This window comes from Oncorhynchus kisutch, linkage group LG1 (assembly GCF_002021735.2).
Source record: "Oncorhynchus kisutch isolate 150728-3 linkage group LG1, Okis_V2, whole genome shotgun sequence".
Classification (NCBI taxonomy): domain Eukaryota; kingdom Metazoa; phylum Chordata; class Actinopteri; order Salmoniformes; family Salmonidae; genus Oncorhynchus; species Oncorhynchus kisutch.
In genome coordinates this window covers 36,965,126-36,991,673 of record NC_034174.2, presented here as the reverse complement: position 1 = coordinate 36,991,673, position 26,548 = coordinate 36,965,126, and the positions used below count along the sequence as shown (strand labels likewise).

The window sequence follows — 26,548 nt, the reverse complement described above, 5'->3', positions numbered from 1 at the left end:
TTACAATCCTAATTAACTCATCAGTTCCTCACAATGTTGTTATTTTTAGATCGGCACATCAGCACTGAAAGAAGACAAAGAGGCGTTTGCCATCGTACCCGTCTCGCCCGCTGAAGTCCGAGATCTTGACTTTGCCAATGATGCCAGTAAAGTGTTGGCGTCCATCGCAGGCAAACTGGAGAAGGGCACCATCACTCAGAACGAGAGGAGGTACACGGCAGCTATTTTAGTGCTCACTATGTGTTCTTTACCTCTTCAATGTAGGCACAAAACCATTCCAGAATGGAATGTCCTTGGAACTCTGGGTATCAACATGGCCCTCATTAAGAATTCTAAATCTCAAAGAATCTTCATGTGCGCTCCCGAGTGGCGCAGCACTGCATCTCAGGGCTCAAGGCGTCACAACAGACCCTTGTTTGATTCCATGATGTATTACAACCAGCCGTGATTGGGAGTCCCATAGGGCGGCGCACAATTGGCCCAGCGTCATCTGGTTTAGGGTTTGGCCGGGGTAGGCTGTCATTGTAAATAAGAATTTGTTCTTAACTGACTTGCCTAATTAAATGAAGGTTAAATTTTAAAAAATTCTTCCTGTGTGTCCTCCAGGGCAGTGACCAAGCTTCTGGAGGACCTGGTGTTCTTTGTGGTGGACATCCCCAATAATGGCCAAGATGTTTTGGAAATCATGGTCAACAAGCCCAATCGAGAGAGACAGAAACTCATGAGGGAACAGAATATCCTCAAACAGGTAGAGGACAATGTCATTCATAAGGGACAACTAGAACGTCCACAGACTGAAGGGGTGAAAAAGTCTACTTCATTCCTTTTCAATGTGGATCCATTGGGATGCAAGCTCCTTTGTCTTCTATTAAACTCTGTTGAAGTTCAACAAAGTATAACAAACTGTCATACTTCGCCAAACATTTTTCCAAACAAATTTATTTTCTTAACCTGATGGACTATCATCCAATGGGTGGAATTTCTCTCTAGATCTTCAAGCTACTGCAGGCTCCATTCACAGACAGTGGGGATGGGCCCATGCTGCGATTGGAGGAGCTGGCTGACCAGCGCCACGCCCCCTTCAGGCACATCTGCCGCCTGTGTTACCGTGTGTTACGCCACTCCCAACAGGACTACCGCAAGAACCAGGTAAGCAGCTCGGTAACTGTCAGGCCTACTGGTCTGGGCCTACGACAGCCACACAAGGACACACATGACAGTTTACATGGCTGGTCTGGTCCCAAAACAACCACTACCCCAACCTTATCCCTAGCCCCTTAACCGAACCCATACTCTTTCAGTGTTTGCTGATCTGAAGATGCTAAATGAGCGTGTAAGCAGTTGTGATGATGTTCCCCGAATTCAATTGGAAGCCTGAGTGGCGCTATATCCATTTGATTTTATATACACCTACAGTACCTGGTTCGATTAGACCTGCAGAACCTAGCGGGCTTTAGTAGAGGAATGACATAGGGGTTGTTTTCACGTGGTGTTTTGGACCGTGTGTTCCAGCAGACAGGGACTTAACCTATAGCCAAAATATCGAGCCACAGCACTTGTACAATTAGCCTAAACTGTATGATGGCATTTAGCTGTAATTGAATGTGCTGTTCAGTCAGTGTGTCAAGTATTCTCAAATCGAATTTTATTAGTCACATGCGCCGAATACAACAGGTGTAGACCTTACAGTGAAATGCTTACTTACGAGCCCCTAACCGACAGTGCTGTTTCAAAATATATTTTTATCTCTTATTCTTATCAGTAACAAGTAATTAAAGAGCAGCAGTAAAAAAAATAACAATATATACAGGGGGGTGCCGGTACAGAGTCGATGTGCGGGCCACTGGTTAGTTGAGGTAGTATGTACATGTAGGTAGAGTGAAGTGACATTAAAGTGACTATGTATAGATGACAACGGAGAGTGGCAGTGGTGAGGTGAGGGGGGGAGCAATGCGACTAGTCTAGGTAGCCATTTGACTAGATGTTCAGGAGTCTTATGGCTTGGGGGAAGAAGCTGTTTAGAAGCCTCTTGGACCTAGACTTGGCGCTCCGGTACCGCTTGCCGTGCGGTAGCAGAGAGAACAGTCTATGACTAGGGTGGCTGGATTCTAGGGCCTTCCTCTGACACCGGCTGGTATAGAGGACCTAGATGGCAGGAAGCTTTGCCCAAGTGATGTACTGGGCCGTTCGCACTACCCTCTGTTATGCCTTGCGGTCAGAGGCCGAGCAGTTGCCATACCAGGTGGTGATGCAACCAGATGCTCTCGATGGTGCAGCTGTAGAACCTTTTGAGGATCCTGAGGGGGAATAGGTTTTGTCATGCCCATCAACGAGAATGGGGGCGTGCTCTGTCCTCTTTTTCCTGTAATCCACAATCATCTCCTTCCTCACATTCTGCCTTCATAAAACTTTTAGCAGCACAACGCTCCCTTCCGGGCCACAAGACACACACACACACACACACGCCAACAGAAACATGCATTGTCCAAACACACAGACAGACAGTCCACTGTCACATACTGTGTGTAATTGTTGGAGTGGTTTCAACTGAAGGAGGAAGCTGCGTGGTGCCTGTGGACAGCCTCTGTTCTCCCAGTCTAAGATTTGTATTTATTATGGATCCACATTAGCTGCTGTCAAGGCAGCGTATGTTATCATGTGTAGTGCATAGTGCATAGTGTCTTGAGCTGTTTGCTAGTAGTTTAAACAGACAGCTCAGTGCAAATACAAGTAGTGAACTTTGAGCCAGGAGAGATTGGCATGCATATTATTGTTTCCTGTCTGTGTACCTCCAAGGGCCAGCCGTGCTGCCCTGTTCTGAGCCAATTACAATTTTCCTAAGTCCCTCTTTGTGGCACCTGACCACACAAATTAACAGTAGTCCAGGTGTGACAAAACTAGAGCCTGTAGGACCTGCTTGTTGAAAGTGCTGCTAAGAAGGTTGAGCAGCGCTTTATACTGGACAAACTTCTCCCCATCTTAACTGCTGTTGTATCAATATGTTTTGATCATGACAGTTTACAATCAAGGGTTACTCCAAGCAGTTTAGTCACCTCAACTTGCTCAATTTCCACATTATCTATTCAAATATTTAGTTGAGGTTTAGGGTTTAGTGAATGATCTGTCCCAAATACAATGCTTTTAATTTGAAATATTTAGGACTAACTTATTCCTTGCTACCCATTCTGAAACTAACTGCAGCTCTTTGTTAACCTCTCTAGGGTAGGGGCAGCATTCGGAATTTTGGATGAAAAGCATGCCCAAATTCAGTGGCCTGCTACTCGTGCCCAGAAGATATGACATGCATAGTAGATGGTAGATTTGGATAGAAAAAAAACAAGTTTCCAAAACTGTTAAAATAGTGTCTGTGAGTATAACATAACTGATTTAGCAGGTGAAAACCTGAGAAAAATCCATTCAGTAATTTTTTTGTGGTTTTGTAGTTTTCTATTCAATGCCATTACAGTATCCATTGACTTAGGACTCCATTTACAGTTCCTATGTCTTCCACTAGATGTCAACAGTCTTTAGAAATAGGTTCAGGCTTGTATTCTTATAAATGATGGAGTAAGACCAGTCTGAACGAGTGGACCCTAACGTGTCGCAGAGCTTTTTCAGAGGCCTCTCTCATCTTTTTAAGTGGGAGAACTTGCACAATTGGTGGCTGACTAAATACTTTTTTGCCCAACTGTACTTTACGGATTCATCAAAGTAGTTGGCAATGTCAGTTGGTTTTGTAATGAAGGAACCATCTGATATAATGACTGATGCAGATGAGTTTGTCTTTTTCCCCCAAAATGTCATTGAAGGTGCTCCAAAGCTTTTTTACTATCATTCTTTGTCATTTATCTTTGTTTCATTGTGTAGTTTCTTCTTTTTATTCAGTTTAGTCAGTTTAGTCACATGATTTCTCAATTTGCAGTATGTTTGCCAATCGGTTGTGCAGCCAGACATAATTTCCATTCCTTTTGCCTCATCACTCTCATCCATACAATTTTTAAATTCCTCATCAATCCACAGGGATTTAATAGTTTTTATGGTCATTTTCTTAATGGGTGCATGCTTGTTAGTAACTGGGATAAGCAATTTCATAAATGTGTCAAGTGCAACATCTGTTTGCTCCTCATTACACACCATGGACCAACACATGTTCTTTGCATCAACAACATAGGAACCACTACAACACTTATTGTATGACCTCTTATACACAATATTAGGCCCAGCCTTTGAAACTTTGGTTTTCCTAGATATGGTTACTATATTGTGATCAGTAGATCTGATGGATCTGGATACTGATTTCAAGCAAATTTCTGCAGCATTAGTAAAGATGTGATCAATATATGTTGACAATTTCATTCCTGTGCTGTTTAACTACCTTGGTAGGTTGACGAATAACCTGAACCAGGTTGCAGGCACTGGTTGCAGTTTGAAGCTTTTTTCTCAGATGAATGGCCTGGAGGCCTTTGATACGGCCACACTAATACTGTGTCTGTAGTCTGACGTTACACTGGCCAGTTGAACAAATCCAGGACAATTTGGAAGACATTTGGGAATTACCCATGGAAATTTGGGGAATTTACAGGAGGGATCTTACATTTTATCTACCTTTTTTGAATCCACCAAAATGTCATTTGGTTTTTCCTGTGTTACAGTAAATGTGTTGTTGTTGAAGTAATGAGTGGGAATTGTAGGTAAGTAACAATACAGAAACTATTTTGTGTGTAACTTTTTGTTAACTAGGCAACTCCGTTAAGAACACATTCTTATTTACTATGACGGCCTACACCGGACAAACCCGGATGACGGTGGGCCAATTGTGCGCCACCCTATGGGGACTCCTAATCACAGCCGGTTGTGATACAGCCTGGATTCGAACCAGGGTGTGTGTAGTGAAGCATCTAGCACAAAGCTGCAGTGCCTTAGACCGCTGTGCCACTCGGGAGACCTGAACTAAACTCAGCAAAAAAAAGAAACATCCTCTCACTGTCAACTGTGTTTATTTTTAGCAAACTTAACATGTGTAAAAATGTGTATGAGCATAACAAGATTCAACAACTGAGACAAACTGAACAAGTTCCACAGACCTGTGACTAACAGAAATGGAATAGTGTGTCCCTGAACAAAGGGGGAGGGTCAAAATCAAAAGTAAGAGTCAGTATCTGGTGTGGCCACAAGCTGCTTTAAGTACTGCAGTGCATCTCCTCCTCATGTATTACACCAGATTAGCCAGTTCTTGCTGTGATGTTACCCCACTCTTCCACCAAGGCACCTGCAAGTTTCTAGACATTTCTGGGGGGAATGGCCCTAGCCCTCACCCTACGATCCAACAGGTCCTAGATGTAGTCAATGGGATTGAGATCCGGGCCTTTCGCTGGCCATGGCAGAACACTAACATTCCTGTCTTGCAGGAAATCACGCACAGAACGAGCAGTATGGCTGGTGGCATTGTCATGCTGGAGGGTCATGTCAGGATGTTGCTGCAGGAAAGGTACCACATGAGGGAGGAGGATGTCTTCCCTGTAACGCACAGCATTGAGATTGCCTGCAGTGACAACAAGCTCAGTCTGATGATGCTGTGACACACCGCCCCAGACCATGATGGACCTTCCACCTCCAAATTGATCCCGCTCCAGAGTACAGGCCTCGGTGTAACGCTCATTCCTTTGACGATAAACGCGAATCTGACCATCACCCCTGGTGAGACAAAACCATCACTCGTCAGTGAAGAGCACTTTTTGCCAGTCCTGTCTGGTCCAGCGATGGTGGGTTTGTGCCCATAGGCGACATTGTTGCCGGTGATGTCTGGTGAGGACCTGCCTTACAACAGGCCTACAAGCCCTCAGTCCAGCCTCTCTCAGCCTATTGCGGACAGTCTGAGCATTGATGGAGGGATTGTGCGTTCCTGGTCTAACTCGGGCAGTTGTTGCCATCCTGTACCTGTCCCGCAGGTTTGATGTTCGGATGTACTGATCCTGTGCAGGTGTTGTTACATGTGGTGTGCCAGTGCGAGGACGATCAGCTGTCCGTCCTGTCTCCCTGTAGCGCTGTCTTAGGCGTCTCACTGTACGGACATTGCAATTTATTGCCCTGGCCACATCTGCAGTCCTCATGCCTCCTTGCAGCATTCCTAAGGCACATTCACACAGATGAGCAGGGACCCTGGGCATCTTTCTTTTGGTGTTTTTCAGTTAGTAGAAAGGCCTCTTTAGTGTCCTAAGTTTTCATAAATGTGATGTTAATTGCCTACTGTCTGTAAGCTGTTAATGTCTGAGCGACCGTTCCACAGTAACATGTTCATTAATTGTTTATGGTTCATTGAACAAGCATGGGAAACCGTGTTTAAACCCTTTACAATGAAGATCTGTGAAGTTTATTTGGATTTTTATAAATTATCTTTGAAAGACCGGGTCCTGAAAAAGGGCTGTTTCTTTTTTTTTTGCTGAGTTTAGTAGCAAGGTGGATCACACTATGAACACATTTAATTCAATCCAATTGCAATGTTTGTTAAATCAAATGTGGCTAACCATTCAACGGGGTTTGCATTAATTTATTGACCTCATCCAGTAGCATTGCATCACAATGTAACATATGCTATTTAGCTTTTATCCATTGCGACTTACATTAGTGAGTGCATAGAATTTCGCATGAGTAGCCCCAGTGGAAATCAAACCCACAACCCTGGTGTTGCTAGCACCATGCACGTACCAACTGAGCCATAAAGGACCACAGTCCCAATGTTGTGATAATGTTTGACTATGATCAGAGCCTGTGTTTGTCCCACAGGAGTATATAGCCAAGCAGTTCCGCTTCATGCAGAAGCAGATAGGTTATGATGTTCTGGCTGAGGACACTATCACAGCTCTGCTCCACAACAACCGCAAGCTGCTGGAGAAACACATCACCGCTGCAGAGATAGACACCTTTGTCAGCCTCGTCAGGAAGAACCGGGAGCCCAGGTCAGTGTGTGTGTTTGGTTTTACTATCCTTGTGGGGGACCAGAAGTCCTCACAAGGATACTTCCCCATAGGGAAAAAGGCTATTTTAGGCTTAGGGGTTAGGGTTCCAAATTCTCTAAAACGACTTTGGCGGCAACTTATGGTAGAGAAATTAACATTACATTCTCTGGAAACAACTCTGGTGGTCATCCTGCGGTCAGCATACCAATTGCACGATCCCTCAAAACTTGAGACATCCGTGGCATTGTGTTGTGCGACAAAACTGCACATTTTAGAGTTGCCTTTTATTGTCCCCAGCACAAAGTGCACCTGTGTAAAGATCATGATGTTTATTCAGCTTCTTAATAGTCTACACCTTTCAGGTGGATGGATTCTCTTGGCAAAGGAGAATGCTTACTAACAGGGATGTAAACAAATTTGTGCACAAAATTTGAGAGAAATAAGCTTTGTGCGTATTGAAAAATTTGGGGATCTTTTATTTCAGCTCATGAAACATGGGACCAACACTTTACATGTTACGTTTATATTTTTGTTCAGTTAGGAGTTAGGTTATGGGGGTAGGGTTAGGGAAAATAGGATTTGAAATGGTAATAAATTGTTTGGTACCCACAAAGATGGTAAAACAAACATGTGGGTGTGTGCAAGTGCGCTCACTTCGCATGCACACATGTTTGTGTGTATAGTGTTTTTTATGTGTTCATTTGCATGTCTTGATATGTCTGTATGCTCCTTTTAGCCAGATGATACAGTATATTGCTGTGTTCAATGTAATTGAAGACTGGTGGCTGTGTGTCGGAATGTGTTAGTCGTTTGCCACATCAAGGGAGTAAAGACATGTGGACCACAGGAAGTTGGCGACACCTTAATTGTACAGGACGGGCTTGTGGTAATGGCTGGCGCGGAATAAGTGAAATGGTATCAAATCCATGGTTTCCATGTGTTTGATGCAATTCCATGTGCTCCGTTCCAGCTATTATTATGAGCCATCCTCCCCTCAGCAGCCTCCTGTGGTGTGGAGTGTATTGTAAGCTGCTCGAGGGCAGATGCTATGTTTTCATGTGTCATTTAATTGTGTAGTGTTTGGGGAAATTTTCATTGGACATCATGGGTCTAAATAAATGTGTTTTTGTGCACATGTGGAGCAGTTGACATTGAATGGTGTGTGTGTGTTCCAGGTTCCTGGACTATCTGTCAGACCTGTGTGTGTCTATGAACAAATCCATCCCGGTGACACAGGAGCTCATCTGTAACGCAGTCCTGGACCCCATCAACGGAGACATCCTTATAGAGACCAAGTAAGCCCTCTCTTTTACACGAGATTTCAATTAATCAATACCTTTAAAATCTAATTTCCCCTAAACATTTAACAAAAATAGTCAATGGTTGTGTAGGTCTATGGTCTGTTACAGGCTGTTCTAGTATGGCAGATAAATACAGCAATACTGCTCTCTTTATTGAAGTGTATTCAGTAGGAGCCCTTTCCGTCATACAGATCAAGCTGTTCAAGGTGACTGCATGATGGAGTGTTTACTCCTGGTGGATCCTCATGCTTGTCCTAATGGACATGCCTATCTAGTACAACATGTGGCCATTCAGTAAACATCTGTTCTTTCAGACAGAAAATGCTTTGATTGCAATGCACTTAATATCGCCATGTGTCATTACAAAATGATATAGTAAGCACCTCATGATCGAGGGATACTACAATGTGTAGTTTTCTACACTATACTACAAAATTCTATAGTAAGTAGTACATATGATCGAGGGATACTACAGTGTAGCATAGTATTCTGCTGTATGCTACAGTTTACTACAGAATACTATATAATTCTATAGTAAGTACTATAGTATTCTATAGTCAACTGTAATATTTGTTTATGACGGAAGGCTTGCATTCATTTATACCTATGTGTTTTGTTCTCAGTGCTACACAAATGAAGAGGCAGTTTTACTTCTTGTGTTCTCAGAAATCCATATGATGCTGTTTGGTTCAAGCACACTGTATGTTTCCGTAGCTATAAATGTGTCAGTCACGTGTATAGCCACGCTAACATGTTTGTATGTACCTCTGGTTTGGTCAACCGGCTGTGTGCAGGATTGCGTGATAGTCTACTCTGATCCTAAATCTGTGGTTAGAGGAGTAATACCGGTTTGTCTCCTCCCCAGACTGGTGCTGTCCAGGTTTGAGATCGAGGGAGCATCCATCGGGGAGAATTCAGTGGAGTCTGAGGAGGACGAGGAGGAGGTGTGGTTGTTCTGGAAGGACCGTAGTAAGGAGATCAGAAGTAAGAGCATCAGAGAGCTGGCCCAAGACGCCAAGGAGGGCGCCAAGGAGGACCAAGAGGTGGTCAGCTACTACAGGTCAGAAACACCACCAGGCGTTCTCTCATCTTTACTGTGTTATCTGTAGAAGATGAATAACTTCTATCTCTGTCGATACTCATGTGTGTATATGCTTGGTTTCCTTTGGAAATGGGTTTGGGTCCTACACATTGGGAGTGGATGAGGTGCGTACCCACCCTCCTCATCCCTTACACTTGACTACTTGGAAAAGGTCCGATAAATTAATTATAGTCTACTTTATTCTGCAACTAATGACATTAATTGATTTAATAAAAAGTGCCAGGAAGTAGAGAGAACCAGGCGGCATCACTAACCTTGTGACTTTAATTTTCTGTTTGTTCCTGGTCTCTGTGTATCGTAATGTCTAAGCAGTGATGCCTATGTCCCTCTCTCTCACAGGTACCAGCTGAACCTGTTTGCTAGGATGTGTCTGGACCGTCAGTATCTGGCCATCAATAAGATCTCTGGCCAGTTGGACGTGGATCTGATCCTGCGCTGCATGTCTGACGAGGATCTGCCTTACGACCTGCGCGCCTCCTTCTGCCGCATGATGCTGCACATGCACGTGGACCGCGACCCCCAGGAACAGGTCACGCCCGTCAAGTACGCCCGCCTCTGGTCCGAGATCCCCTCCGAGATCGCCATTGACGAGTGAGTGGCAGGGCCGACGGCCTATCAGGGTTGAGGAGAGGAGTTAGTGACATGTTCAATGGCCAATCAGAAAATACTTTAGTGCAATATATACGGTTTGTAGTGAAGGTTTGAAAACAATGTGCCATAGCCTTGTCTGTCTTACATGGACATTATTTTAACTTAGGTAAAACAAAAACAAATATTCTTAGTGGAGTATTTAGAGAAGCATTAACATGGTAGGAGTTAGTTGTAAGTACTCACCTGTCCCCTACCTGTGATCTGTGTCCCTCTGGTCCCAGCTATGACAATGACGGGACGTCCAAGGATGAGATCAAGGAGTGTTTTGCCCTGACCATGGAGTTTGTCGAGAACTATCTTAGAGACGTGGTGTGTCAGAGCTTCCCATTCGCCGACAAGGAGAAGAACAAACTCACCTTCGAGGTCAGTCCCATCTGGAAGCTCAGTCCCTATTGGTCAAATCAATATGAGACCCAGTCCATATTGGTCAAAGGCAAAAAGCAGTATTAGGCTCAGTCACTATTGGTCTAATCTGTATTAAATGCACTTCCTATTGGTCAAAGAAGAATGGGTTTCAGTAGGACATGGATTTACTAATCACTAGCTTTGTTCTCTCTTCCCGTCTCTTTTTGTCCATTCCCAGGTAGTGAATCTATCTCGGAACCTCATCTACTTTGGCTTCTACAACTTCAGTGACTTGCTGAGGCTGACCAAGATCCTGCTGGCCATCCTGGACTGTGTCCACGTCAGCACCATTTTCCCCATCAACAAGCTGGAAAAGGGAGACGAGACTAAAGGTAGGACACGGTAACACACTGCCCTGCAGAGGGGTGAAGGTCCATACATCAGTGGGGCTTTAGTAGGGTTGAAATTTTTCTAAAGTTCCCAGGTTTTTCCCAGAAATTCTACTTGACTTCTGGGATTTTGGAACCCTAGGCTTGAGCATTATTCACCCCATGGCTAACAAAGGACAGAACAATTGTGCTCTCACATACATGATGGTTGTCGCAATCATGTGTGTTTCCAGGCAGTAACGTGATGCGCTCCATCCACGGGGTGGGTGAGCTGATGACTCAGGTGGTGCTCAGAGGAGGGGGGTTCCTGCCCACCACCCCCATCAACCCACCCGACGGGGACCAGGTCAAGACCCAGACAGAGCCAGAGAAACAGGACATCCTGGTCATGGACACCAAGCTCAAGATCATAGAGATACTACAGGTAGAAAGGCCCACACACATGCAGTACACACCATAGCACAATCAATGCCATACAGACCATAGATCTACTGTATACACTCGTACACCCATTTGCAAACGCCCTTCCCCCAAACTTGGTTACCCTCCTTAACCCCAACTACTCACCCATAACCCCCAATGCTAATCCTAATATGATCCCTCTACAGTACAACAGTCTTCCTTATTCAGTATGTGTCATGTTCCTCTCTGTCTCTCTGCAGTTCATTCTGAATGTGCGTCTGGACTACCGGATCTCCTGTTTGCTGTGTATCTTTAAGAGGGAGTTTGATGAGAGCAACTCCCAGTCAGATCTGTCTATAGCAGGAACCCATGAGGGACCAAACAACATGCCAGGTGGGAGGAGAGCTCAGGTCATGGCACCCATCACTTGGCATGTTACCTCTTTGTGTGTTACTAAGGTCACTCTGAATTGTTTTCTCAGGAGCTCTGGACTTTGAGCACATAGAGGAGCAGGCAGAAGGGATATTTGGTGGAAGGTAACTGTTGTGATACACTAAACCTGCAGCAGTTTAGTTATTGTTTGATACTTGACCGTGTGTGTGTGTGTGTGTGTGTGTGTGTGTGTGTGTGCGCTCGCACGTTTTATATATGTTTGCTTGTGTGTCCACATCCAGTGAGGAGAACACCCCGTTAGACCTGGATGACCACGGTGGTAGGACTTTCCTGAGGGTCCTTCTCCACCTGACCATGCACGATTACCCTCCCCTGGTGTCCCGAGCCCTCCACCTGCTCTTCAGACACTTCAGTCAGAGACAGGAGGTCCTACAGGCCTTCAAACAGGTACACTCCTACTACCCACCCACTGTATATACTAGTGATGCGTGAGTCAGCTGTTTTCTGACCTGCAGTTTTAAAACAAACTAAAAATCAGACCTTCGCTTGCTAATGTAATATTATAGAAACCATGACCTACATCTCATTCAAAGTTGCCAATTCCAAATGCATGAGTAGATTGTATAAGCATTTCTCAGAAAGACTAGGGTTGAGTTTATCTGCATCACAAAAGCATAACCATTAGCTATAATTATATGCCCTTATTATAATGCACTTATTGTATGTCTGTCAGAATATGAATGCCTGCTAAATGACTACAATGACAGATGTACTGTTGTCTTGTCATACATGCAGAATAATCATACATATTCACTTTCCTAGAAGTTACTGTACTCATTGTCCATATTTTCCATTAGGGTATGTAGTCTACCCATGACCCATCACTCACACTTACGTAATATCCTTAGAATTATACAGTTATCCAAATACCACTTAGGCTTTTAGTTTAGCTTGACCAGGAAATGGCTGCCTGACTTGACCAGGAAAACCTGCAGTTATAACCTCCGAGGGCGAGTTTGTCCTAGTCAAGGCACATGGTCAGGTAAAACCATTGTTCGACTCTAATCATAAACAACCATCCCACACCTGGTATCCTCCATACTGGTGTCCTACTGGTCTGTTGTCCATGTCTCCAGGTCCAGTTGCTGGTGACCAGTAAGGATGTAGAGAACTACAAGCAGATCAAGTCAGACCTGGACCAGCTACGCTCCATTGTGGAGAAGTCTGAGCTGTGGGTCTACAAGAGACAGGGGCCAGATGAGGGCATGGATGCTGGGGAGGGCTCTGCAGAGTCTCAACACAAGAAGGTACAGTAGTAGGCATGCACAGACCAGGAGTTAGCCACCTAGCGCTTAACTCTCTGCAGTGGTGTAAAGTACTTAAGTAAAAATACTTTAAAGTACTACTTAAGTAGTTTTTTCGGGTATCTGTACTTTATTATTTCTGTTTTTGATAACTGTACTTTTACTTCACTACATTCCGAAATAAATAATGTACTTTTTACTCCATATATTTACCCTGACACACAAAAGTACTCGTTACATTTTGAATGCTTAGCAGGACAGGAAAATGGTCCAATTCACACAATTAACCAGGGATGTTCTCTTGATATCTCGACTTCCTCTGATCTGGTGGACTCACTAAACACAAATGCTTAGTTTGTAAATTATGTCTTAGTGTTAGTGTACCCCTGGCTATCTGTAAATAAATGTAAAAAACACGCATCACTTTTACTTTAGTAATTTTCTATTAAGGTATCTTTACTTTTACTCAAGTATGACAATTGGGTACTTTTTTCACTGCTGGCTCTCTGTGTTAAACTTGTTAGCTAAGCTCGCTATCCTTTGTGAGAGATGCATTGGCTAATGGTCTTGTTCTGTTTGTTCGTTAGGGTGACTCCAACTCGGGTGGCTCAGACAAGCCAAGGAAACCAGAGAGCACCAGGAGCTACAACTACAGAGTGGTGAAGGAGGTGAAGTCTAAACAGTCTTTTTAACTTTTCAGTATACTGTATTATCTCTGGGATGGATAGAGCTATTGTTAAAGAGATACTGCAAGATTCTGGCAATACCTTTTTACTTACCCAGAGTAAGATGAACTCGTGGATATCATTGTTATGTCTCTGTGCAGTATGAAGAAAGTTAGAGGTAGTTTTGCGAGCCAAGTAAGGAGATCAATGGCTAAATTGCCCAGACTCTTGCCGTTTCCCTTTTAACATAGTTGAGCTAGACCCTCTCTCTCCACTTGTTTGTCTCCCCCGTGTGTGTATGTGTGTAGATTCTGCTGCGTCTCAGCAGGCTATGTGTTCAGGAGGGTCTGTCAGGCAGGAAGAGTAAGAAGCAGCAGCAGAGACTCCTCAGGAACATGGGAGCTCACACCGTGGTGCTGGAGCTACTACAGATCCCCTACGAGAAGGTACTGCTGTGTGTGTGTGTGTGTGTGTGTGTGTGTGTGTGTGTGTGTACTCGCGATCCTTTCATCCTCTGTGTTATCTCCAGGGCGAGGACGTGCGCATGCAGGAGATCATGAAGCTGGCCCACCAATTCCTGCAGAACTTCTGTGCAGGGAACCAGCAGAACCAGGCTCTGCTCCACAAACACATCAACTTGTTCCTCAATCCAGGGGTGAGACAGACCGCACTGACCCACCATGACCTCACCACTGTTATTACTTTAACCATGGCATTAGCACTGTCTTCCTCTAATAAAATAAAACCTGAGAGTTTATGTACATCAAGATTTCTGAAGATGTACCAATTCAATGTTGATCCAGAATGAACTCTCTCTCTCTCTTTTGTATCTCCCTCCATTTATCTCTCTCCTTCCCCCTCCTTTCTCTCTCCCCTATCAGATCCTAGAGGCTGTCACCATGCAACATATCTTCATGAATAACTTCCAGCTGTGCAGTGAGATCAACGAGCGCGTGGTACAGCACTTTGTCCACTGCATCGAGACGCACGGCCGCAACGTCCAGTACCTCAAGTTCTTGCAGACCATCGTCAAGGCCGAGAGCAAGTTCATCAAAAAGTGTCAAGACATCGTCATGGCTGAGGTAACTATCTCATCCTCACCCTGTTGTCTCATTGCCAATTTCTTATTCTGTCCAGCCAGTCGTATGGCGCATTCGTCATTAAATCAAATCATAACCACCCAATGAAATCAAATTGTGTCCTACACAGTTTGTTGTATTTATCGATCCCTATCCACACATAAAATACCCGGCATTCAACTGTTCCATAGTCTATTTTGTTCCATTGACTTAGTATATGTTTCTTCTCTGTCCCTTTCTCCCCCTAGCTGGTGAATGCTGGCGAGGACGTGCTGGTGTTCTACAACGACCGTGCGTCCTTCCAGACCCTGGTCACGATGATGCGGTCGGAGCGAGACCGTATGGATCAGAACAGCCCTCTGATGTACCACATCCACCTGGTAGAGCTGCTGGCTGTCTGCACTGAGGGAAAGAATGTCTACACTGAGATCAAATGTAACTCTCTGCTGCCTCTGGACGACATAGTGAGGGTGGTCACCCACGAGGACTGTATCCCTGAGGTGAGCTGAGGAGCTTCAGGATGGAAGATGCAGAGTTTAGGGTTTAGGGAGAAGGGTAGGGCTTAGGGAGTTGGGGTTCGACTTGAAGGTGTAGAGCAGGGGGCTGTGGATCCCCAAGTCTTCACAGGCCTGCCATTCATCATCTAACCTTTCCTATAATGGCCTTTCTGCCCTTGTTCCCGTCTCACTCTTATGGACAAGTCATTGTCCACTATCTGTCATCTTTTCGGTCTTAGACAGTAGTGAGCCCTACTCTACAGGGACAAACTCAGAACAACCATGGCCCCTAGATTAGTCAACTAACAGGCCCCAATCACTGTGCCCTGCCCTGAGCTAGAATCACATCAGGATGTATTCATCATCATTGTAAAACAACTCCTTGAGCTATGGACAGGGTGTAATGTGTGTGCTTAACGCTGTCCTCTCCAGGTGAAGATAGCCTACATCAACTTCCTGAACCACTGCTACGTGGACACGGAGGTGGAGATGAAGGAGATCTACACCAGCAACCACATGTGGAAGCTCTTTGAGAACTTCCTGGTGGACATCTGCAGGGTGAGAGACTTATACAAGACAGGAGCTGTGTTCGAATACTCCCCACACTAACCATAGTATTTGATGTGAATTGAGTATATATTATGCTTACTGGTCGTATGTTGTACTAAATTCGCCAAAATATTAACTACACACGCAGAGGACACTATTTCCGTACTTTAGGGACCTTGATGCAATTCTTCAGGAAATGGGTGTGGCATCACATCGTTTTCAGGTTTGAAGAAAATGGTAGAAAATATGCCACCGAAGTCCAACAATAGCAGATACTAATTATGACAAATGCTAACAATGTTGAGCAATGTAATAAAGTAATTACTTTTCAAATAAGTTACCTTACACGTTATGTTGGCTGACAATTTGTTAGCTACACTGTCCTTACGAACCACATAGCATATCATTACAGCAGTATGTACCGGTATGTTAGCTAGCTACTTAAAGTTACTTGGCTTCTTATACATCAAACTTGCCAGTATATTAACTATAGGCTATCTAACTAACTACCCAATGTTTATTGACTTTATTATTCCTGTCATTCTTAGGTTAGCTAAATGGTATCGTCGTTGTGCGTTCTCAATGGACATTTGGGTGCTTTCGTAAATAATAAATTTATGAGTAATCAACACTGGTTGAATATGGCTGGTGTCAGGTACAGTGCCTTGCGAAAGTATTCGTCCCCCTTGAACTTTGCGACCTTTTGCCACATTTCAGGCTTCAAACATAAAGATATAAAACTGTATTTTTTTGTGAAGAATCAATAACAAGTGGGACACAATCATGAAGTGGAACGACATTTATTGGATATTTCAAACTTTTTTAACAAATCAAAAACTGAAAAATTGGGCGTGCAAAATTATTCAGCCCCTTTACTTTCAGTGCAGCAAACTCTCTCCAGAAGTTCAGTGAGGATCTCTGAATGATCCAATGTTGACCTAAATGACTAATGATGATAAATACAATCCACCTGTGTGTAATCAAGTCTCCGTATAAATGCACCTGCACTGTGATAGTCTCAGAGGTCCGTTAAAAGCGCAGAGAGCATCATGAAGAACAAGGAACACACCAGGCAGGTCCGAGATACTGTTGTGAAGAAGTTTAAAGACGGATTTGGATACAAAAAGATTTCCCAAGCTTTAAACATCCCAAGGAGCACTGTGCAAGCGATAATATTGAAATGGAAGGAGTATCAGACCACTGCAAATCTACCAAGACCTGGCCGTCCCTCTAACCTTTCAGCTCATACAAGGAGAAGACTGATCAGAGATGCAGCCAAGAGGCCCATGATCACTCTGGATGAACTGCAGAGATCTACAGCTGAGGTGGGAGACTCTGTCCATAGGACAACAATCAGTCGTATATTGCACAAACCTGGCCTTTATGGAAGAGTGGCAAGAAGAAAGACATTTCTTAAAGATATCCATAAAAAGTGTTGTTTAAAGTTTGCCACAAGCCACCTGGGAGACACACCAAACATGTGCTCTGACCAGGTGCTGACCAGGTGCTCTGGTCAGATGAAACCAAAATTGAACTTTTTGGCAACAATGCAAAACCTTATGTTTGGCGTAAAAGCAACACAGCTCATCACCCTGAACACACCATCCCCACTGTCAAACATGGTGGTGGCAGCATCATGGTTTGGGCCTGCTTTTCTTCAGCAGGGACAGGGAAGATGGTTAAAATTGATGGGAAGATGGATGGAGCCAAATACAGGACCATTCTGGAAGAAAACCTGATGGAGTCTGCAAAAGGCCTGAGACTGGGACGGAGATTTGCCTTCCGACAAGACAATGATCCAAAACATAAAGCAAAATCTACAATGGAATGGTTCAAAAATAAACATATCCAGGTGTTAGAATGGCCAAGTCAAAGTCCAGACCTGAATCCAATCGAAAATCTGTGGAAAGAACTGAAAACTGCTGTTCACAAATGCTTTCCATCCAACCTCACTGAGCTCGAGCTGTTTTGCAAGGAGGAATGGGAAAAAATTTCAGTCTCTCGATGTGCAAAACTGATAGAGACATACCCCAAGCGATTTACAGCTGTAATCGCAGCAAAAGGTGGCGCTACAAAGTATTAACTTAAGGGGGCTGAATAATTTTGCACGCCCAATTTTTCTGTTTTTGATTTGTTAAAAAAGTTTGAAATATCCAATAAATGTCGTTCCACTTCATGACTGTGTCCCACTTGTTGTTGATTCTTCACAAAAAAATACAGTTTTATATCTTTATGTTTGAAGCCTGAAATGTGGCAAAAGGTCGAAAAAGTTCAAGGGGGCTGAAAACTTTCGCAAGGCACTGTAAGTTTGCAAAAAAGCCAGCAACACAGTTAGTCACCAACGCTCTGGATAACACGGAAAATGCCTAACCAGCTCTGCTAGGGCGAGTACAATGGTCAGATTGGTCACTCTCATTTGTGTCTGGAAGTAGCTAGCCAATGTTAGCTTGGGTGCTTGACTGCCGGTGTAAGGTCAGATCGCTCAAATCAAACATGCTCCTCGGCCGAGCGTCCAGTGTCCTCTCCAAAAGCGAAATGATCTGAATTTACAAAATGGACAATCTGACAACGCTCTGAATTTAAGATCACACTCTGGCAATCCATATTGATTTTAAGAACATATTGAATTTAAGAACACATCCAAATCCATAAAATGTCTAACTATTAATGTGTTATGCTAACTAGCTTGCAAGAGGTTGCATAGCAACAGCATCAACTTCCGGTAGACCGGCGAAGAGCTAGTAAACTGAAAGAATACTCTTCCATTTACAGTATACTAAAATGAACTAATAGTATGTAGTATATACTTATTAAGTATACAGTATATACTTATGTAATATACAGTATGTTAGTATGGGTATTCGAACACAGCTAAGGTTTTTTCTAGATCAAAATGAGGCGAAGGTGGTGGGAGGCGTGAACATGGGCGTGGCCATGGTGCGTTCAGAACATTTGAGGCCCTCCTGTTGGCCACAGTGATAAAATGTTGCCGTTTTAAAGCTAATTTCCTGCAATTCTACACATTTTGCCATGTGGCGGAGAAAGAATGTTGCTGAATTAAAGCAATTTTTTGCTGTTTTACATATTTTGCCATGAGTCTGAGAGAAATATTTACAGTTTTAAAGCACATTTCTTGCAATTCTACACATCTTGCCATGGCTTATGCTATCTGAGTGACTCAAACATTTATAATGAAATCAATGAGGGCCCTATGCCATGACAAAAATACTCCTGAATGCATACCTTTTGGAATTTTTGATTTTGATTTTTGAATTTTATTGAGGTGATTGTTAGTTCTCAAAGCACCAACTAGCAGACGTTCTTATCCAGAGCAACTTTGACGCGCACAAGCAGTTTTGATGAAATGATTGTGTAAATGTATTTTGCAACGCTTCACACGCAAAGCGGGTGGTGTGGTCAGCATGTTAGGCGGCCCGTTCAAGACTTTTCTAAGTAGAAATAACCAGGCAAGAGATATACGTCTGAATGACTGATGAGAATGGATCAGGGTTTCAAACAAACTTTTCTAAAAAAATATTAATGAAATTTAGAAGGCATCATTGGAGCACAATAGCATAAATACAGTTTATCCTCCCTATAATAAACTGTAATATACTTCTATGAAATCCGCCCCTTTTGAAAACTCATTGGTCCTTCACTATACTATACTATACAAAGGCCTGTATTCAAAATGTATAGATGTCATAAGTGCAGTACAACTGCAGGTGAAACAGGAATGAGTTGTGTTCACCTTGTGACCTCTGCAGGTGTCCAACAACACGAGTGACCGCAAACATGCCGACACGGTCTTGGAGAGCTATGTGACCGAGACAGTCATGAGCATCGTGACCACCTTCTTCAGCTCACCCTTCTCCGACCAGAGCACCAGCCTGCAGGTAACCAACGGCAACCCACATCCCTACCCAGAAAAGAGAGGGACGTTCTGTAAGAGGAACCAAGGTCTTTCGGAGAAAGCCAGTACAACCTTCCTTCCTCTGTTTTCACAATCTCATTTGCCGTTTATGTTATCTTTCTATCTTGGAACATGGAGTTTGTCATAATCCCGTAGAGCTATCCTTAGAGGGCTGTAGCCTACTCCTGTCACAGTCTATAATGATTGTTATCATGGTGTGCACGGGAGTCATAACCTTGGTAGACAGCATTTTGTAATTGTTTATCAATCCCCCATCCCCTAGCTCTTTATGTTCAATGTCCATTCATCTAGTTCTTGGTAAACTGCTCTTCAATTCCTAGAATAAAAGGAGTACCACCTTCGAGACCTTTATTATGGACATCTGCACCAATGTGGAGACTGTGTAAGAGAGGAGAGAAACCAGGTTATCAAGTGGCTTGTTCTGAAAATCATCACGGACAATTGTTTTATTCTTTGACTGCTTTTATCCTCTGCTGCAGGCCTCACTTTTGGGGAACCTGACAGAGGTATTTTATATACATTTTTTAAAATGGGGACCACAAATGACTAGGTGTTAACTTTTTCAGCTGGGACCCCATTTTTTTCACCAGAATTTCTGGGGACACAATTTTTTTGGCCTAAAACTTCTGCCGACCCAACCACACCCTAAATCTAATGACACAACCTTTAAAATCGGTACATTTAGCCCCCATTCTGTCTTTGTAATTGTATTTTTAAAATATCTCTGTATTCTCTAATAAATCACTGTGTGTGTTTATTTAATGAATAATAATGTATTCATGTATTTCCCTGAGCCTCCTTTGGTCTGTGGAATGCTCACAGTTATCGTGTTGGCGTTAGGAACAAATTTGAAGATATTTACATACACAGCCCTGATTGGCTGATAGGTTGGTCTAGAGCCCGCCCCTTACCCAGATGAACAGTCATTGGTCTATTATAATCAGATCACATTGTGACACATCACATTGTAATCACATCCCAACTGAACTGGCTGAAATTCCAGTCATTTTTTTCAGCTTTTACACAAAAATAGTATTATTTCAACCTCACTGCCACTTTAACAAATAACCTTCAATTCATTTATTACATTTTATTTCACAATTAAAATAAACCAATAAATACATTTATTCAATCAAATCTAATTTTTTAAATTATATTTAAGAAAAAAATCAGTGTATTGTTTCATACAATATTCTGTACTCTTAAGTATTCTGTGATGTGCACGCAGAGGAACTTGAAGCTTCTGACCTTCTCCATTGCAGCCCTGTCAAAGTCAATAGGGGCGTGCTCCCCTTCCTGTTTCCTGTAGTTCACGAGCAGCTCATTGGCTTTCCTGGCACCACCCTGCTAGGGCTTTAACCTCCTCACAGTAGGCTGTTTTGTCACCGTCGGCGATCAGGCCCACCACCGTCGTGTTGTGGCTACTCAGTCGTTGATGTACAGGGAGTACAGGAGGTGGCTGAGCACACAACCCTGAGGGGCCCCTCCTGTTGAGAGTCATCATGGTGTAGGTGTTGTTGCCTACCCTCACCACCAGTCCAGATGCCGAGGGAGGTGTTCATACCCAGGGCCTTGAGCTTAGTAACAAGCTTGGAAGAGACTATGGCGTTGAAAGCTGAGCTGTAGTCTCACATAGGTATTCCTCTTGTCTAGCTGGGATAGGGCACTGTGCAGAGCAATGGCGACTGCGTCATCTGTGGATCTGTTGGGTCGGAAATTAAAATGAAAATGTTAATGGGTCCAGGATGTCGGGTACGGTGGAGTTGATGTGGTCCTTGACCAGCCTCTCATAGCACTTAATTACAGAAGTGAGAGCTACAGCGATGATCATTAAGGCAGGTTACCTTTGTTTGCTTGGGTACAGGGACAGTGGTGGACATCTTGAAACTTGAAGATCAGACTGGGACAGGGAAAGGTTGAATATATCTGTAAACACTCCAGCCAGCTGGTATGGACATGCTCTTCAGGACGCGGCCGGGGATACCATAGGGGTCGGCTGCCTTGTGAATATTTACATGCTTGAAGGTCTTACTCAAGTTTGCCACAGAGATCGAGCGCTCACTGTCCTCTTCAGTAGCACTAGCTCTCGTAGGAGGAGCGGTGTTGATTAGCTCGAAGCGAGCATAAAAAGTGTTTTGCTCATCTTGGATAGAGACATCGTGTTCTCCACGCAGCTGGTTTTCCTTTTAGAATCCCCAATGGTTTGAAGTTCTTGCCACATGCATCTTGCGTCGAGGCCATTGAAGTGTGATTCCACTTTGTCACTGTACTAGTTTTTTGGCGTGATTGATTTCCAGATTGGGGCCACCGTGTTGTTTCACAGGGCTAGGTGGAGGTATGGTTTGTAATGGTGGAGCCTTAATAGTTAGTGTGAGTCGGAAGCATCCATGTCAAGTATACAATAACATGGTTATATAAACCTTATAGTATTATCTAGTTGATCAGTTTTTTATAACTCAATTATTCTACCTCTCACTCTACCTCTCACTCTACCTCTCACTCTACCTCTCACTCTCACCCTCCTCTCCTCTCCCTCTCCTAACCCTCCTCAGACCAGGCAGCCAGTGTTTGTACAGCAGTTACAGGCAGTGTTCAGAGTGTACCACTGTAACTGGTTGGTCCCAGTCCAGAAGGGTTCAGTGGAGAGCTGTATCAAGGTGCTGTCTGACGTGGGTAAGAAGTACAACACATTCATAACACTAACCCCCGATACTACTGTAGCTCCGATTTTACATTTCCAACAAAGATCCCTCAAATTAACCTGGCTTCTATGACCTACTCTATTGTATGTATAGATTTGACCAACTGTATAACACTTTATATATTGGGGTTGTCAAAGAAATCCAACTTGATGTTAGCCATTTGTTGGTCATTTGTTAGTCAAATTCCCTGATGAGGCAGTGCTATTATGATTGGGATGTACTCTGAAGATGAGTGTTGTATGACATCTTCCTTGGTTGTGTGTACAGTGCCAGTCAAAAGTTTCGACACACCTACTCATTCATTGTAGAAATATATTGAAGACATCAAAACTATGAAATGACACCAAAAAGTTTTTAAAAATCAAATTATATTTTATATTATTTGCACACTCTTGGCATTATCTCAACCAGTTTCACCTGGAATGCTTTTCCAACAGGAGTTCCCACGTAGGAGTTCCCACGTATGCTGAGCACTTGTTGGCTGCTTTTCCTTCACTCTGCGGTCCAACTCATCCCAATTGTAAAGGGAAAGTGGGATACCTAGTCAGTTGTACAACTGAAAGCCTTCAACTGAAATGTGTATTCTGCATTTAACCCAACCCCTCTGAATCAGAGAGGTGCGGGGGTATGCCTTAAATTGAAATCCACATCTTCAGTGCCCGGGGAACAGTGGGTTAACTGCCTTGCTCAGGGGCAGAACGACAGATTTTCTTTCCTTGTCAGCTCGGGGATTCAATCCAGCAACCTTTCCGTTACTGGCCCAACGCTCTAACCACTAGGCAACCTGCTGCGAATTGGGTTAAATCAGGTCACCTGATGCAGCACTCCCTCACTCTCCTTCTTGGAAAAATAGCCCTTACACATCCCGGAGGTGTGTTGGGTCATTGTCCTGTTGAAAAACAAATGATTGTCCCGCTAAGCGCAAACCAGATGGGATGGCGTATCGCTGCAGAATGCTGTGGTAGCCATGCTGGTTAAGTATGCTTTGAATTCTAAATACATAATCGACAGTGTTACCAGCAAAGCACCATCACACCTTCTCCATGCTTCACGGTGGGAACCACACATGCGGAGATCATCTGTTCACTTACTCTGCTTCTCACAAAGACACGGCGGTTGGAACCAAAAATCTCACAGTTAGATTATCAGACAAAGGACAGAGTTCCACCGGTCTAATGTCCTTGCTCATGTTTCTTGGCCCAAGCAAGTCTCTTCTTCTTATTGGTGTCCTTTAGTAGTGGTTTATTTACAGCAATTCAACCATGAATGCCTGATTCACGCAGTCTCCTCTGAGCATTTGATGTTGATGTGTCTACTTGAATTCTGTGAAGCATTTATTTGGGCTGCAATCTGAGGTGCAGTTATATCTAATGAACTTATCCTCTACAGCAGAGGTAACTCTGGGTCTTCCTTTCCTGTGGCGGTCCTCATTAGAGCCCATTTCATCATAGAGCTTGATGGATTTTTTGCGACTGCACTTGAAGAAACTTTCAAGGTTCTTGAAATGTTCCGTATTAACTGACCTTCATGTCTTAAAGTAATGATGGACTGTCGTTTCCCTTAGCTTATTTGAGCTGTTCTTGCCATAATATGGACTTGGTCTTTTACCAAATAAGGCTTTCTTCTGTATACCTCCTTTATGTTGTCACAAAACAACTGATACCTCCCCTATGTCAACACAACACACACCTGTTAATTGAAAGGCATTCCAGGTGACTACCTCATGAAGCTGGTTGAGAAAATGCCAAGAGTGTGCAAAGGTTGGTTACTTTGAAGAATCTCAAATATAAAATATATTTTGATTTGTTTGACACTTTTTTTGGTTACTACATGGTTCCATATGTGTTATTTCATACTTTTGAGGTCCTCACTATTATTCTACAATGTAGAAAATAGTAAAAATATAGAAAAACCCTTGAATGAGTAGGCGTGTCCAAAATTTTGACTGGTACTGAATGTGATAGCTAAAGGGCGAGCCATAGCCATCCCAGTGGATCTGGACAGCCAGGTGAACAACCTGTTTGTGAAGTCCAACAACATCGTTCAGAAGACAGCCATGTCCTGGAGAATGTCTGCCCGTAACGCTGCACGCAGAGACTCAGTACTGACCACCTCCCGAGACTACAGGAACATCATCGAGAGACTTCAGGTGGGTACACTGTTTGTGTGAGTCTGTCTGAGGGACGTGGCTAGGGAAATGTAATCCCTCCTAAATTCATAGATATTGCTCTACACATGCAAGGACTGACAGACCATGACATCCAAGCGATAGTTTTAATAATTTTGAAGCTATACATAGTTTGTTTACATTCTTGTTGTTTGTGAACAATGGATTAATAAAACCTTATATTTTGGGTTATGATAAAGACAGACAGTTGTGTTAAGTTCATAAGCCCATTATAAGATATATTCTTCAAGAATCAGTAAGTGAATAAAGAATTGAAATGACAGTTATCAACTTCACAAATCCCAGACCAGCTTACATTTTTTGTGCCTCAGTGTGTTAAAGGGGTAGAGCGAGAATTTGGCAATTAAGCCTTTCTCTACTTACCCAGAGTCAGATGGGCAGTTGTGAACTAGCACAATTGCTAGCTATGGCTCACAAAACGACCTTCAACTTCCTTCAACTTCCGTCAAAGACACACAAAAGGTATGAGTTTCTGACTCTAGGTAAGTACAAAAAGGGCTTCATTGGCAAAATCTCGCACAATCCCTTTACCACACTGAGGCACAAAAAGTTAAAGCTACAGTCTGGGATTTGTGAAGTTGGTAACTGTCATTTCAATTCTTTATATTTACTCATTGATTCTTGAATAATATAACTTATAAATGCCTCATGAGCTTAGCACAACTGTCTTTATCATTAATTGACAGAATCTCACACTATCCCTTTAACTCGCTCCCTTTTTCTCTGCCCCTCTTCCTCTCTCCCCCTTTCCCTCCCTGTCACTTTGTCTCTGTAGGACATAGTGTCAGCTCTAGAAGACCGCCTGCGTCCGTTGGTCCAGGCTGAGCTGTCTGTCCTAGTGGATGTACTGCATCGGCCCGAGCTACTCTTCCCTGAGAACACTGACTCCCGCAGGAAGTGTGAGAGTGGCGGCTTCATCTGCAAGTACGTGTCTTCACAGTAACAATCCCACCCCACACTAAACAACGTATACAGTGTATGGGATAGTATGTAGCAGAGGTGGGACCAAGTCATTGTTTTACAAGTCACAGGTAAGTCTCAAGTCTTAGCACTCAAGTCCCAAGTCAAGACAGGCAAGTCCCGAGTCAAGTCTCAAGTCAAGACCAGGCTAGTTGAGAACAAGTTCTCATTTACAACTGCGACCTGGCCAAGATAAAGCAAAGCAGTTCGACACATACAACAACACAGAGTTACGCATGGAATAAACAAACATACAGTCAATAATACAGTAGAAAAGGTCTGTATACAGTGTATGGAAATGAGGTAAGTTAAGGGAGGTAAGGCAATATATAGGCCATGGTGGCGAAGTAATTACAATATACCAATAAAACACTGGAGTGATAGATGTACAGGAGATGAATGTGCTATGCGTGCTCTTCACCAAATATAATACCATTTCATATTTTTAAGAAGAGTAATTGTTAGTATATTTCATTTACGCAAATCATGAATGCTTTTAAAAAATATATAGATACTTTCCAAATAAATGTTATATATTTATGGAAATATGGGTAGCCATGAGAAAGACCCCCCCCCCCCCCAATAGTGATCGACTATTGTGGATCGCTATGGGGCACAATCGGGCGATGTAGGCTTGTACACAATCGCCCAACCTTGTTTTAGGAACGTCAGGCAGGATTTAGGCTACCAACTGCCTCGCCGTTTGTAGCTCAATCTTGGGTGCAATGATCATGTTCCCGCACTGACTGACTGTGTGGAAGCTCATTGATTTAACTTTACGTTAGCCAACATGAAACACTAGTAAAGTAATAAAATATATAGCTGTCGGCCATATTAGCCACGACTTATTGTTCTTTGTGCAGCTTCAAATGTCAAACAAAGTTGGAAATTGTTGCGCCTCCGTCGGTAATTTTCTTCCCGCATGTTTTGCAAGTTGCAATCCGTTTTTTTGTTGAGACAGCGTTGTCTTTATATTCAAATAATTTTGGGTATCATCTTTCCAAGGGCTCCATCTGAATTCACCCGCCAACGTTCCTCTGCACTGCCACGCACAACGTTTTCTCATCTGGCACAATTTTATTTGCTGCTGTCCGGTTCAAACTGTAATCGTTAAATGAAGAGTTGATGCGC

At 43.4% G+C, this 26,548-nt stretch overlaps 1 protein-coding gene across 3 annotated transcripts in view; it reads left to right on the top strand.

Annotated features, from left to right (window-relative positions):
• Window positions 1–26,548, top strand: part of LOC109895256 (inositol 1,4,5-trisphosphate receptor type 1) — a 164,896-nt gene that overhangs the window by 73,812 nt on the left and 64,536 nt on the right. For all 3 annotated transcript variants that reach the window (XM_031822925.1, XM_020488886.2, XM_031822927.1), the window contains 24 exons: window positions 50–210; window positions 607–748; window positions 991–1,149; window positions 6,784–6,956; window positions 8,132–8,251; window positions 9,123–9,317; window positions 9,699–9,950; window positions 10,232–10,373; window positions 10,594–10,747; window positions 10,978–11,168; window positions 11,407–11,539; window positions 11,628–11,682; window positions 11,821–11,986; window positions 12,676–12,846; window positions 13,431–13,511; window positions 13,817–13,954; window positions 14,038–14,163; window positions 14,390–14,590; window positions 14,836–15,087; window positions 15,517–15,642; window positions 19,401–19,529; window positions 22,120–22,240; window positions 24,234–24,418; window positions 25,233–25,381. In XM_031822925.1, the coding sequence (XP_031678785.1) occupies window positions 50–210; window positions 607–748; window positions 991–1,149; window positions 6,784–6,956; window positions 8,132–8,251; window positions 9,123–9,317; window positions 9,699–9,950; window positions 10,232–10,373; window positions 10,594–10,747; window positions 10,978–11,168; window positions 11,407–11,539; window positions 11,628–11,682; window positions 11,821–11,986; window positions 12,676–12,846; window positions 13,431–13,511; window positions 13,817–13,954; window positions 14,038–14,163; window positions 14,390–14,590; window positions 14,836–15,087; window positions 15,517–15,642; window positions 19,401–19,529; window positions 22,120–22,240; window positions 24,234–24,418; window positions 25,233–25,381 (3,722 nt within the window). The remainder of the gene's footprint in view (window positions 1–49; window positions 211–606; window positions 749–990; window positions 1,150–6,783; window positions 6,957–8,131; window positions 8,252–9,122; window positions 9,318–9,698; window positions 9,951–10,231; window positions 10,374–10,593; window positions 10,748–10,977; window positions 11,169–11,406; window positions 11,540–11,627; window positions 11,683–11,820; window positions 11,987–12,675; window positions 12,847–13,430; window positions 13,512–13,816; window positions 13,955–14,037; window positions 14,164–14,389; window positions 14,591–14,835; window positions 15,088–15,516; window positions 15,643–19,400; window positions 19,530–22,119; window positions 22,241–24,233; window positions 24,419–25,232; window positions 25,382–26,548) is intronic.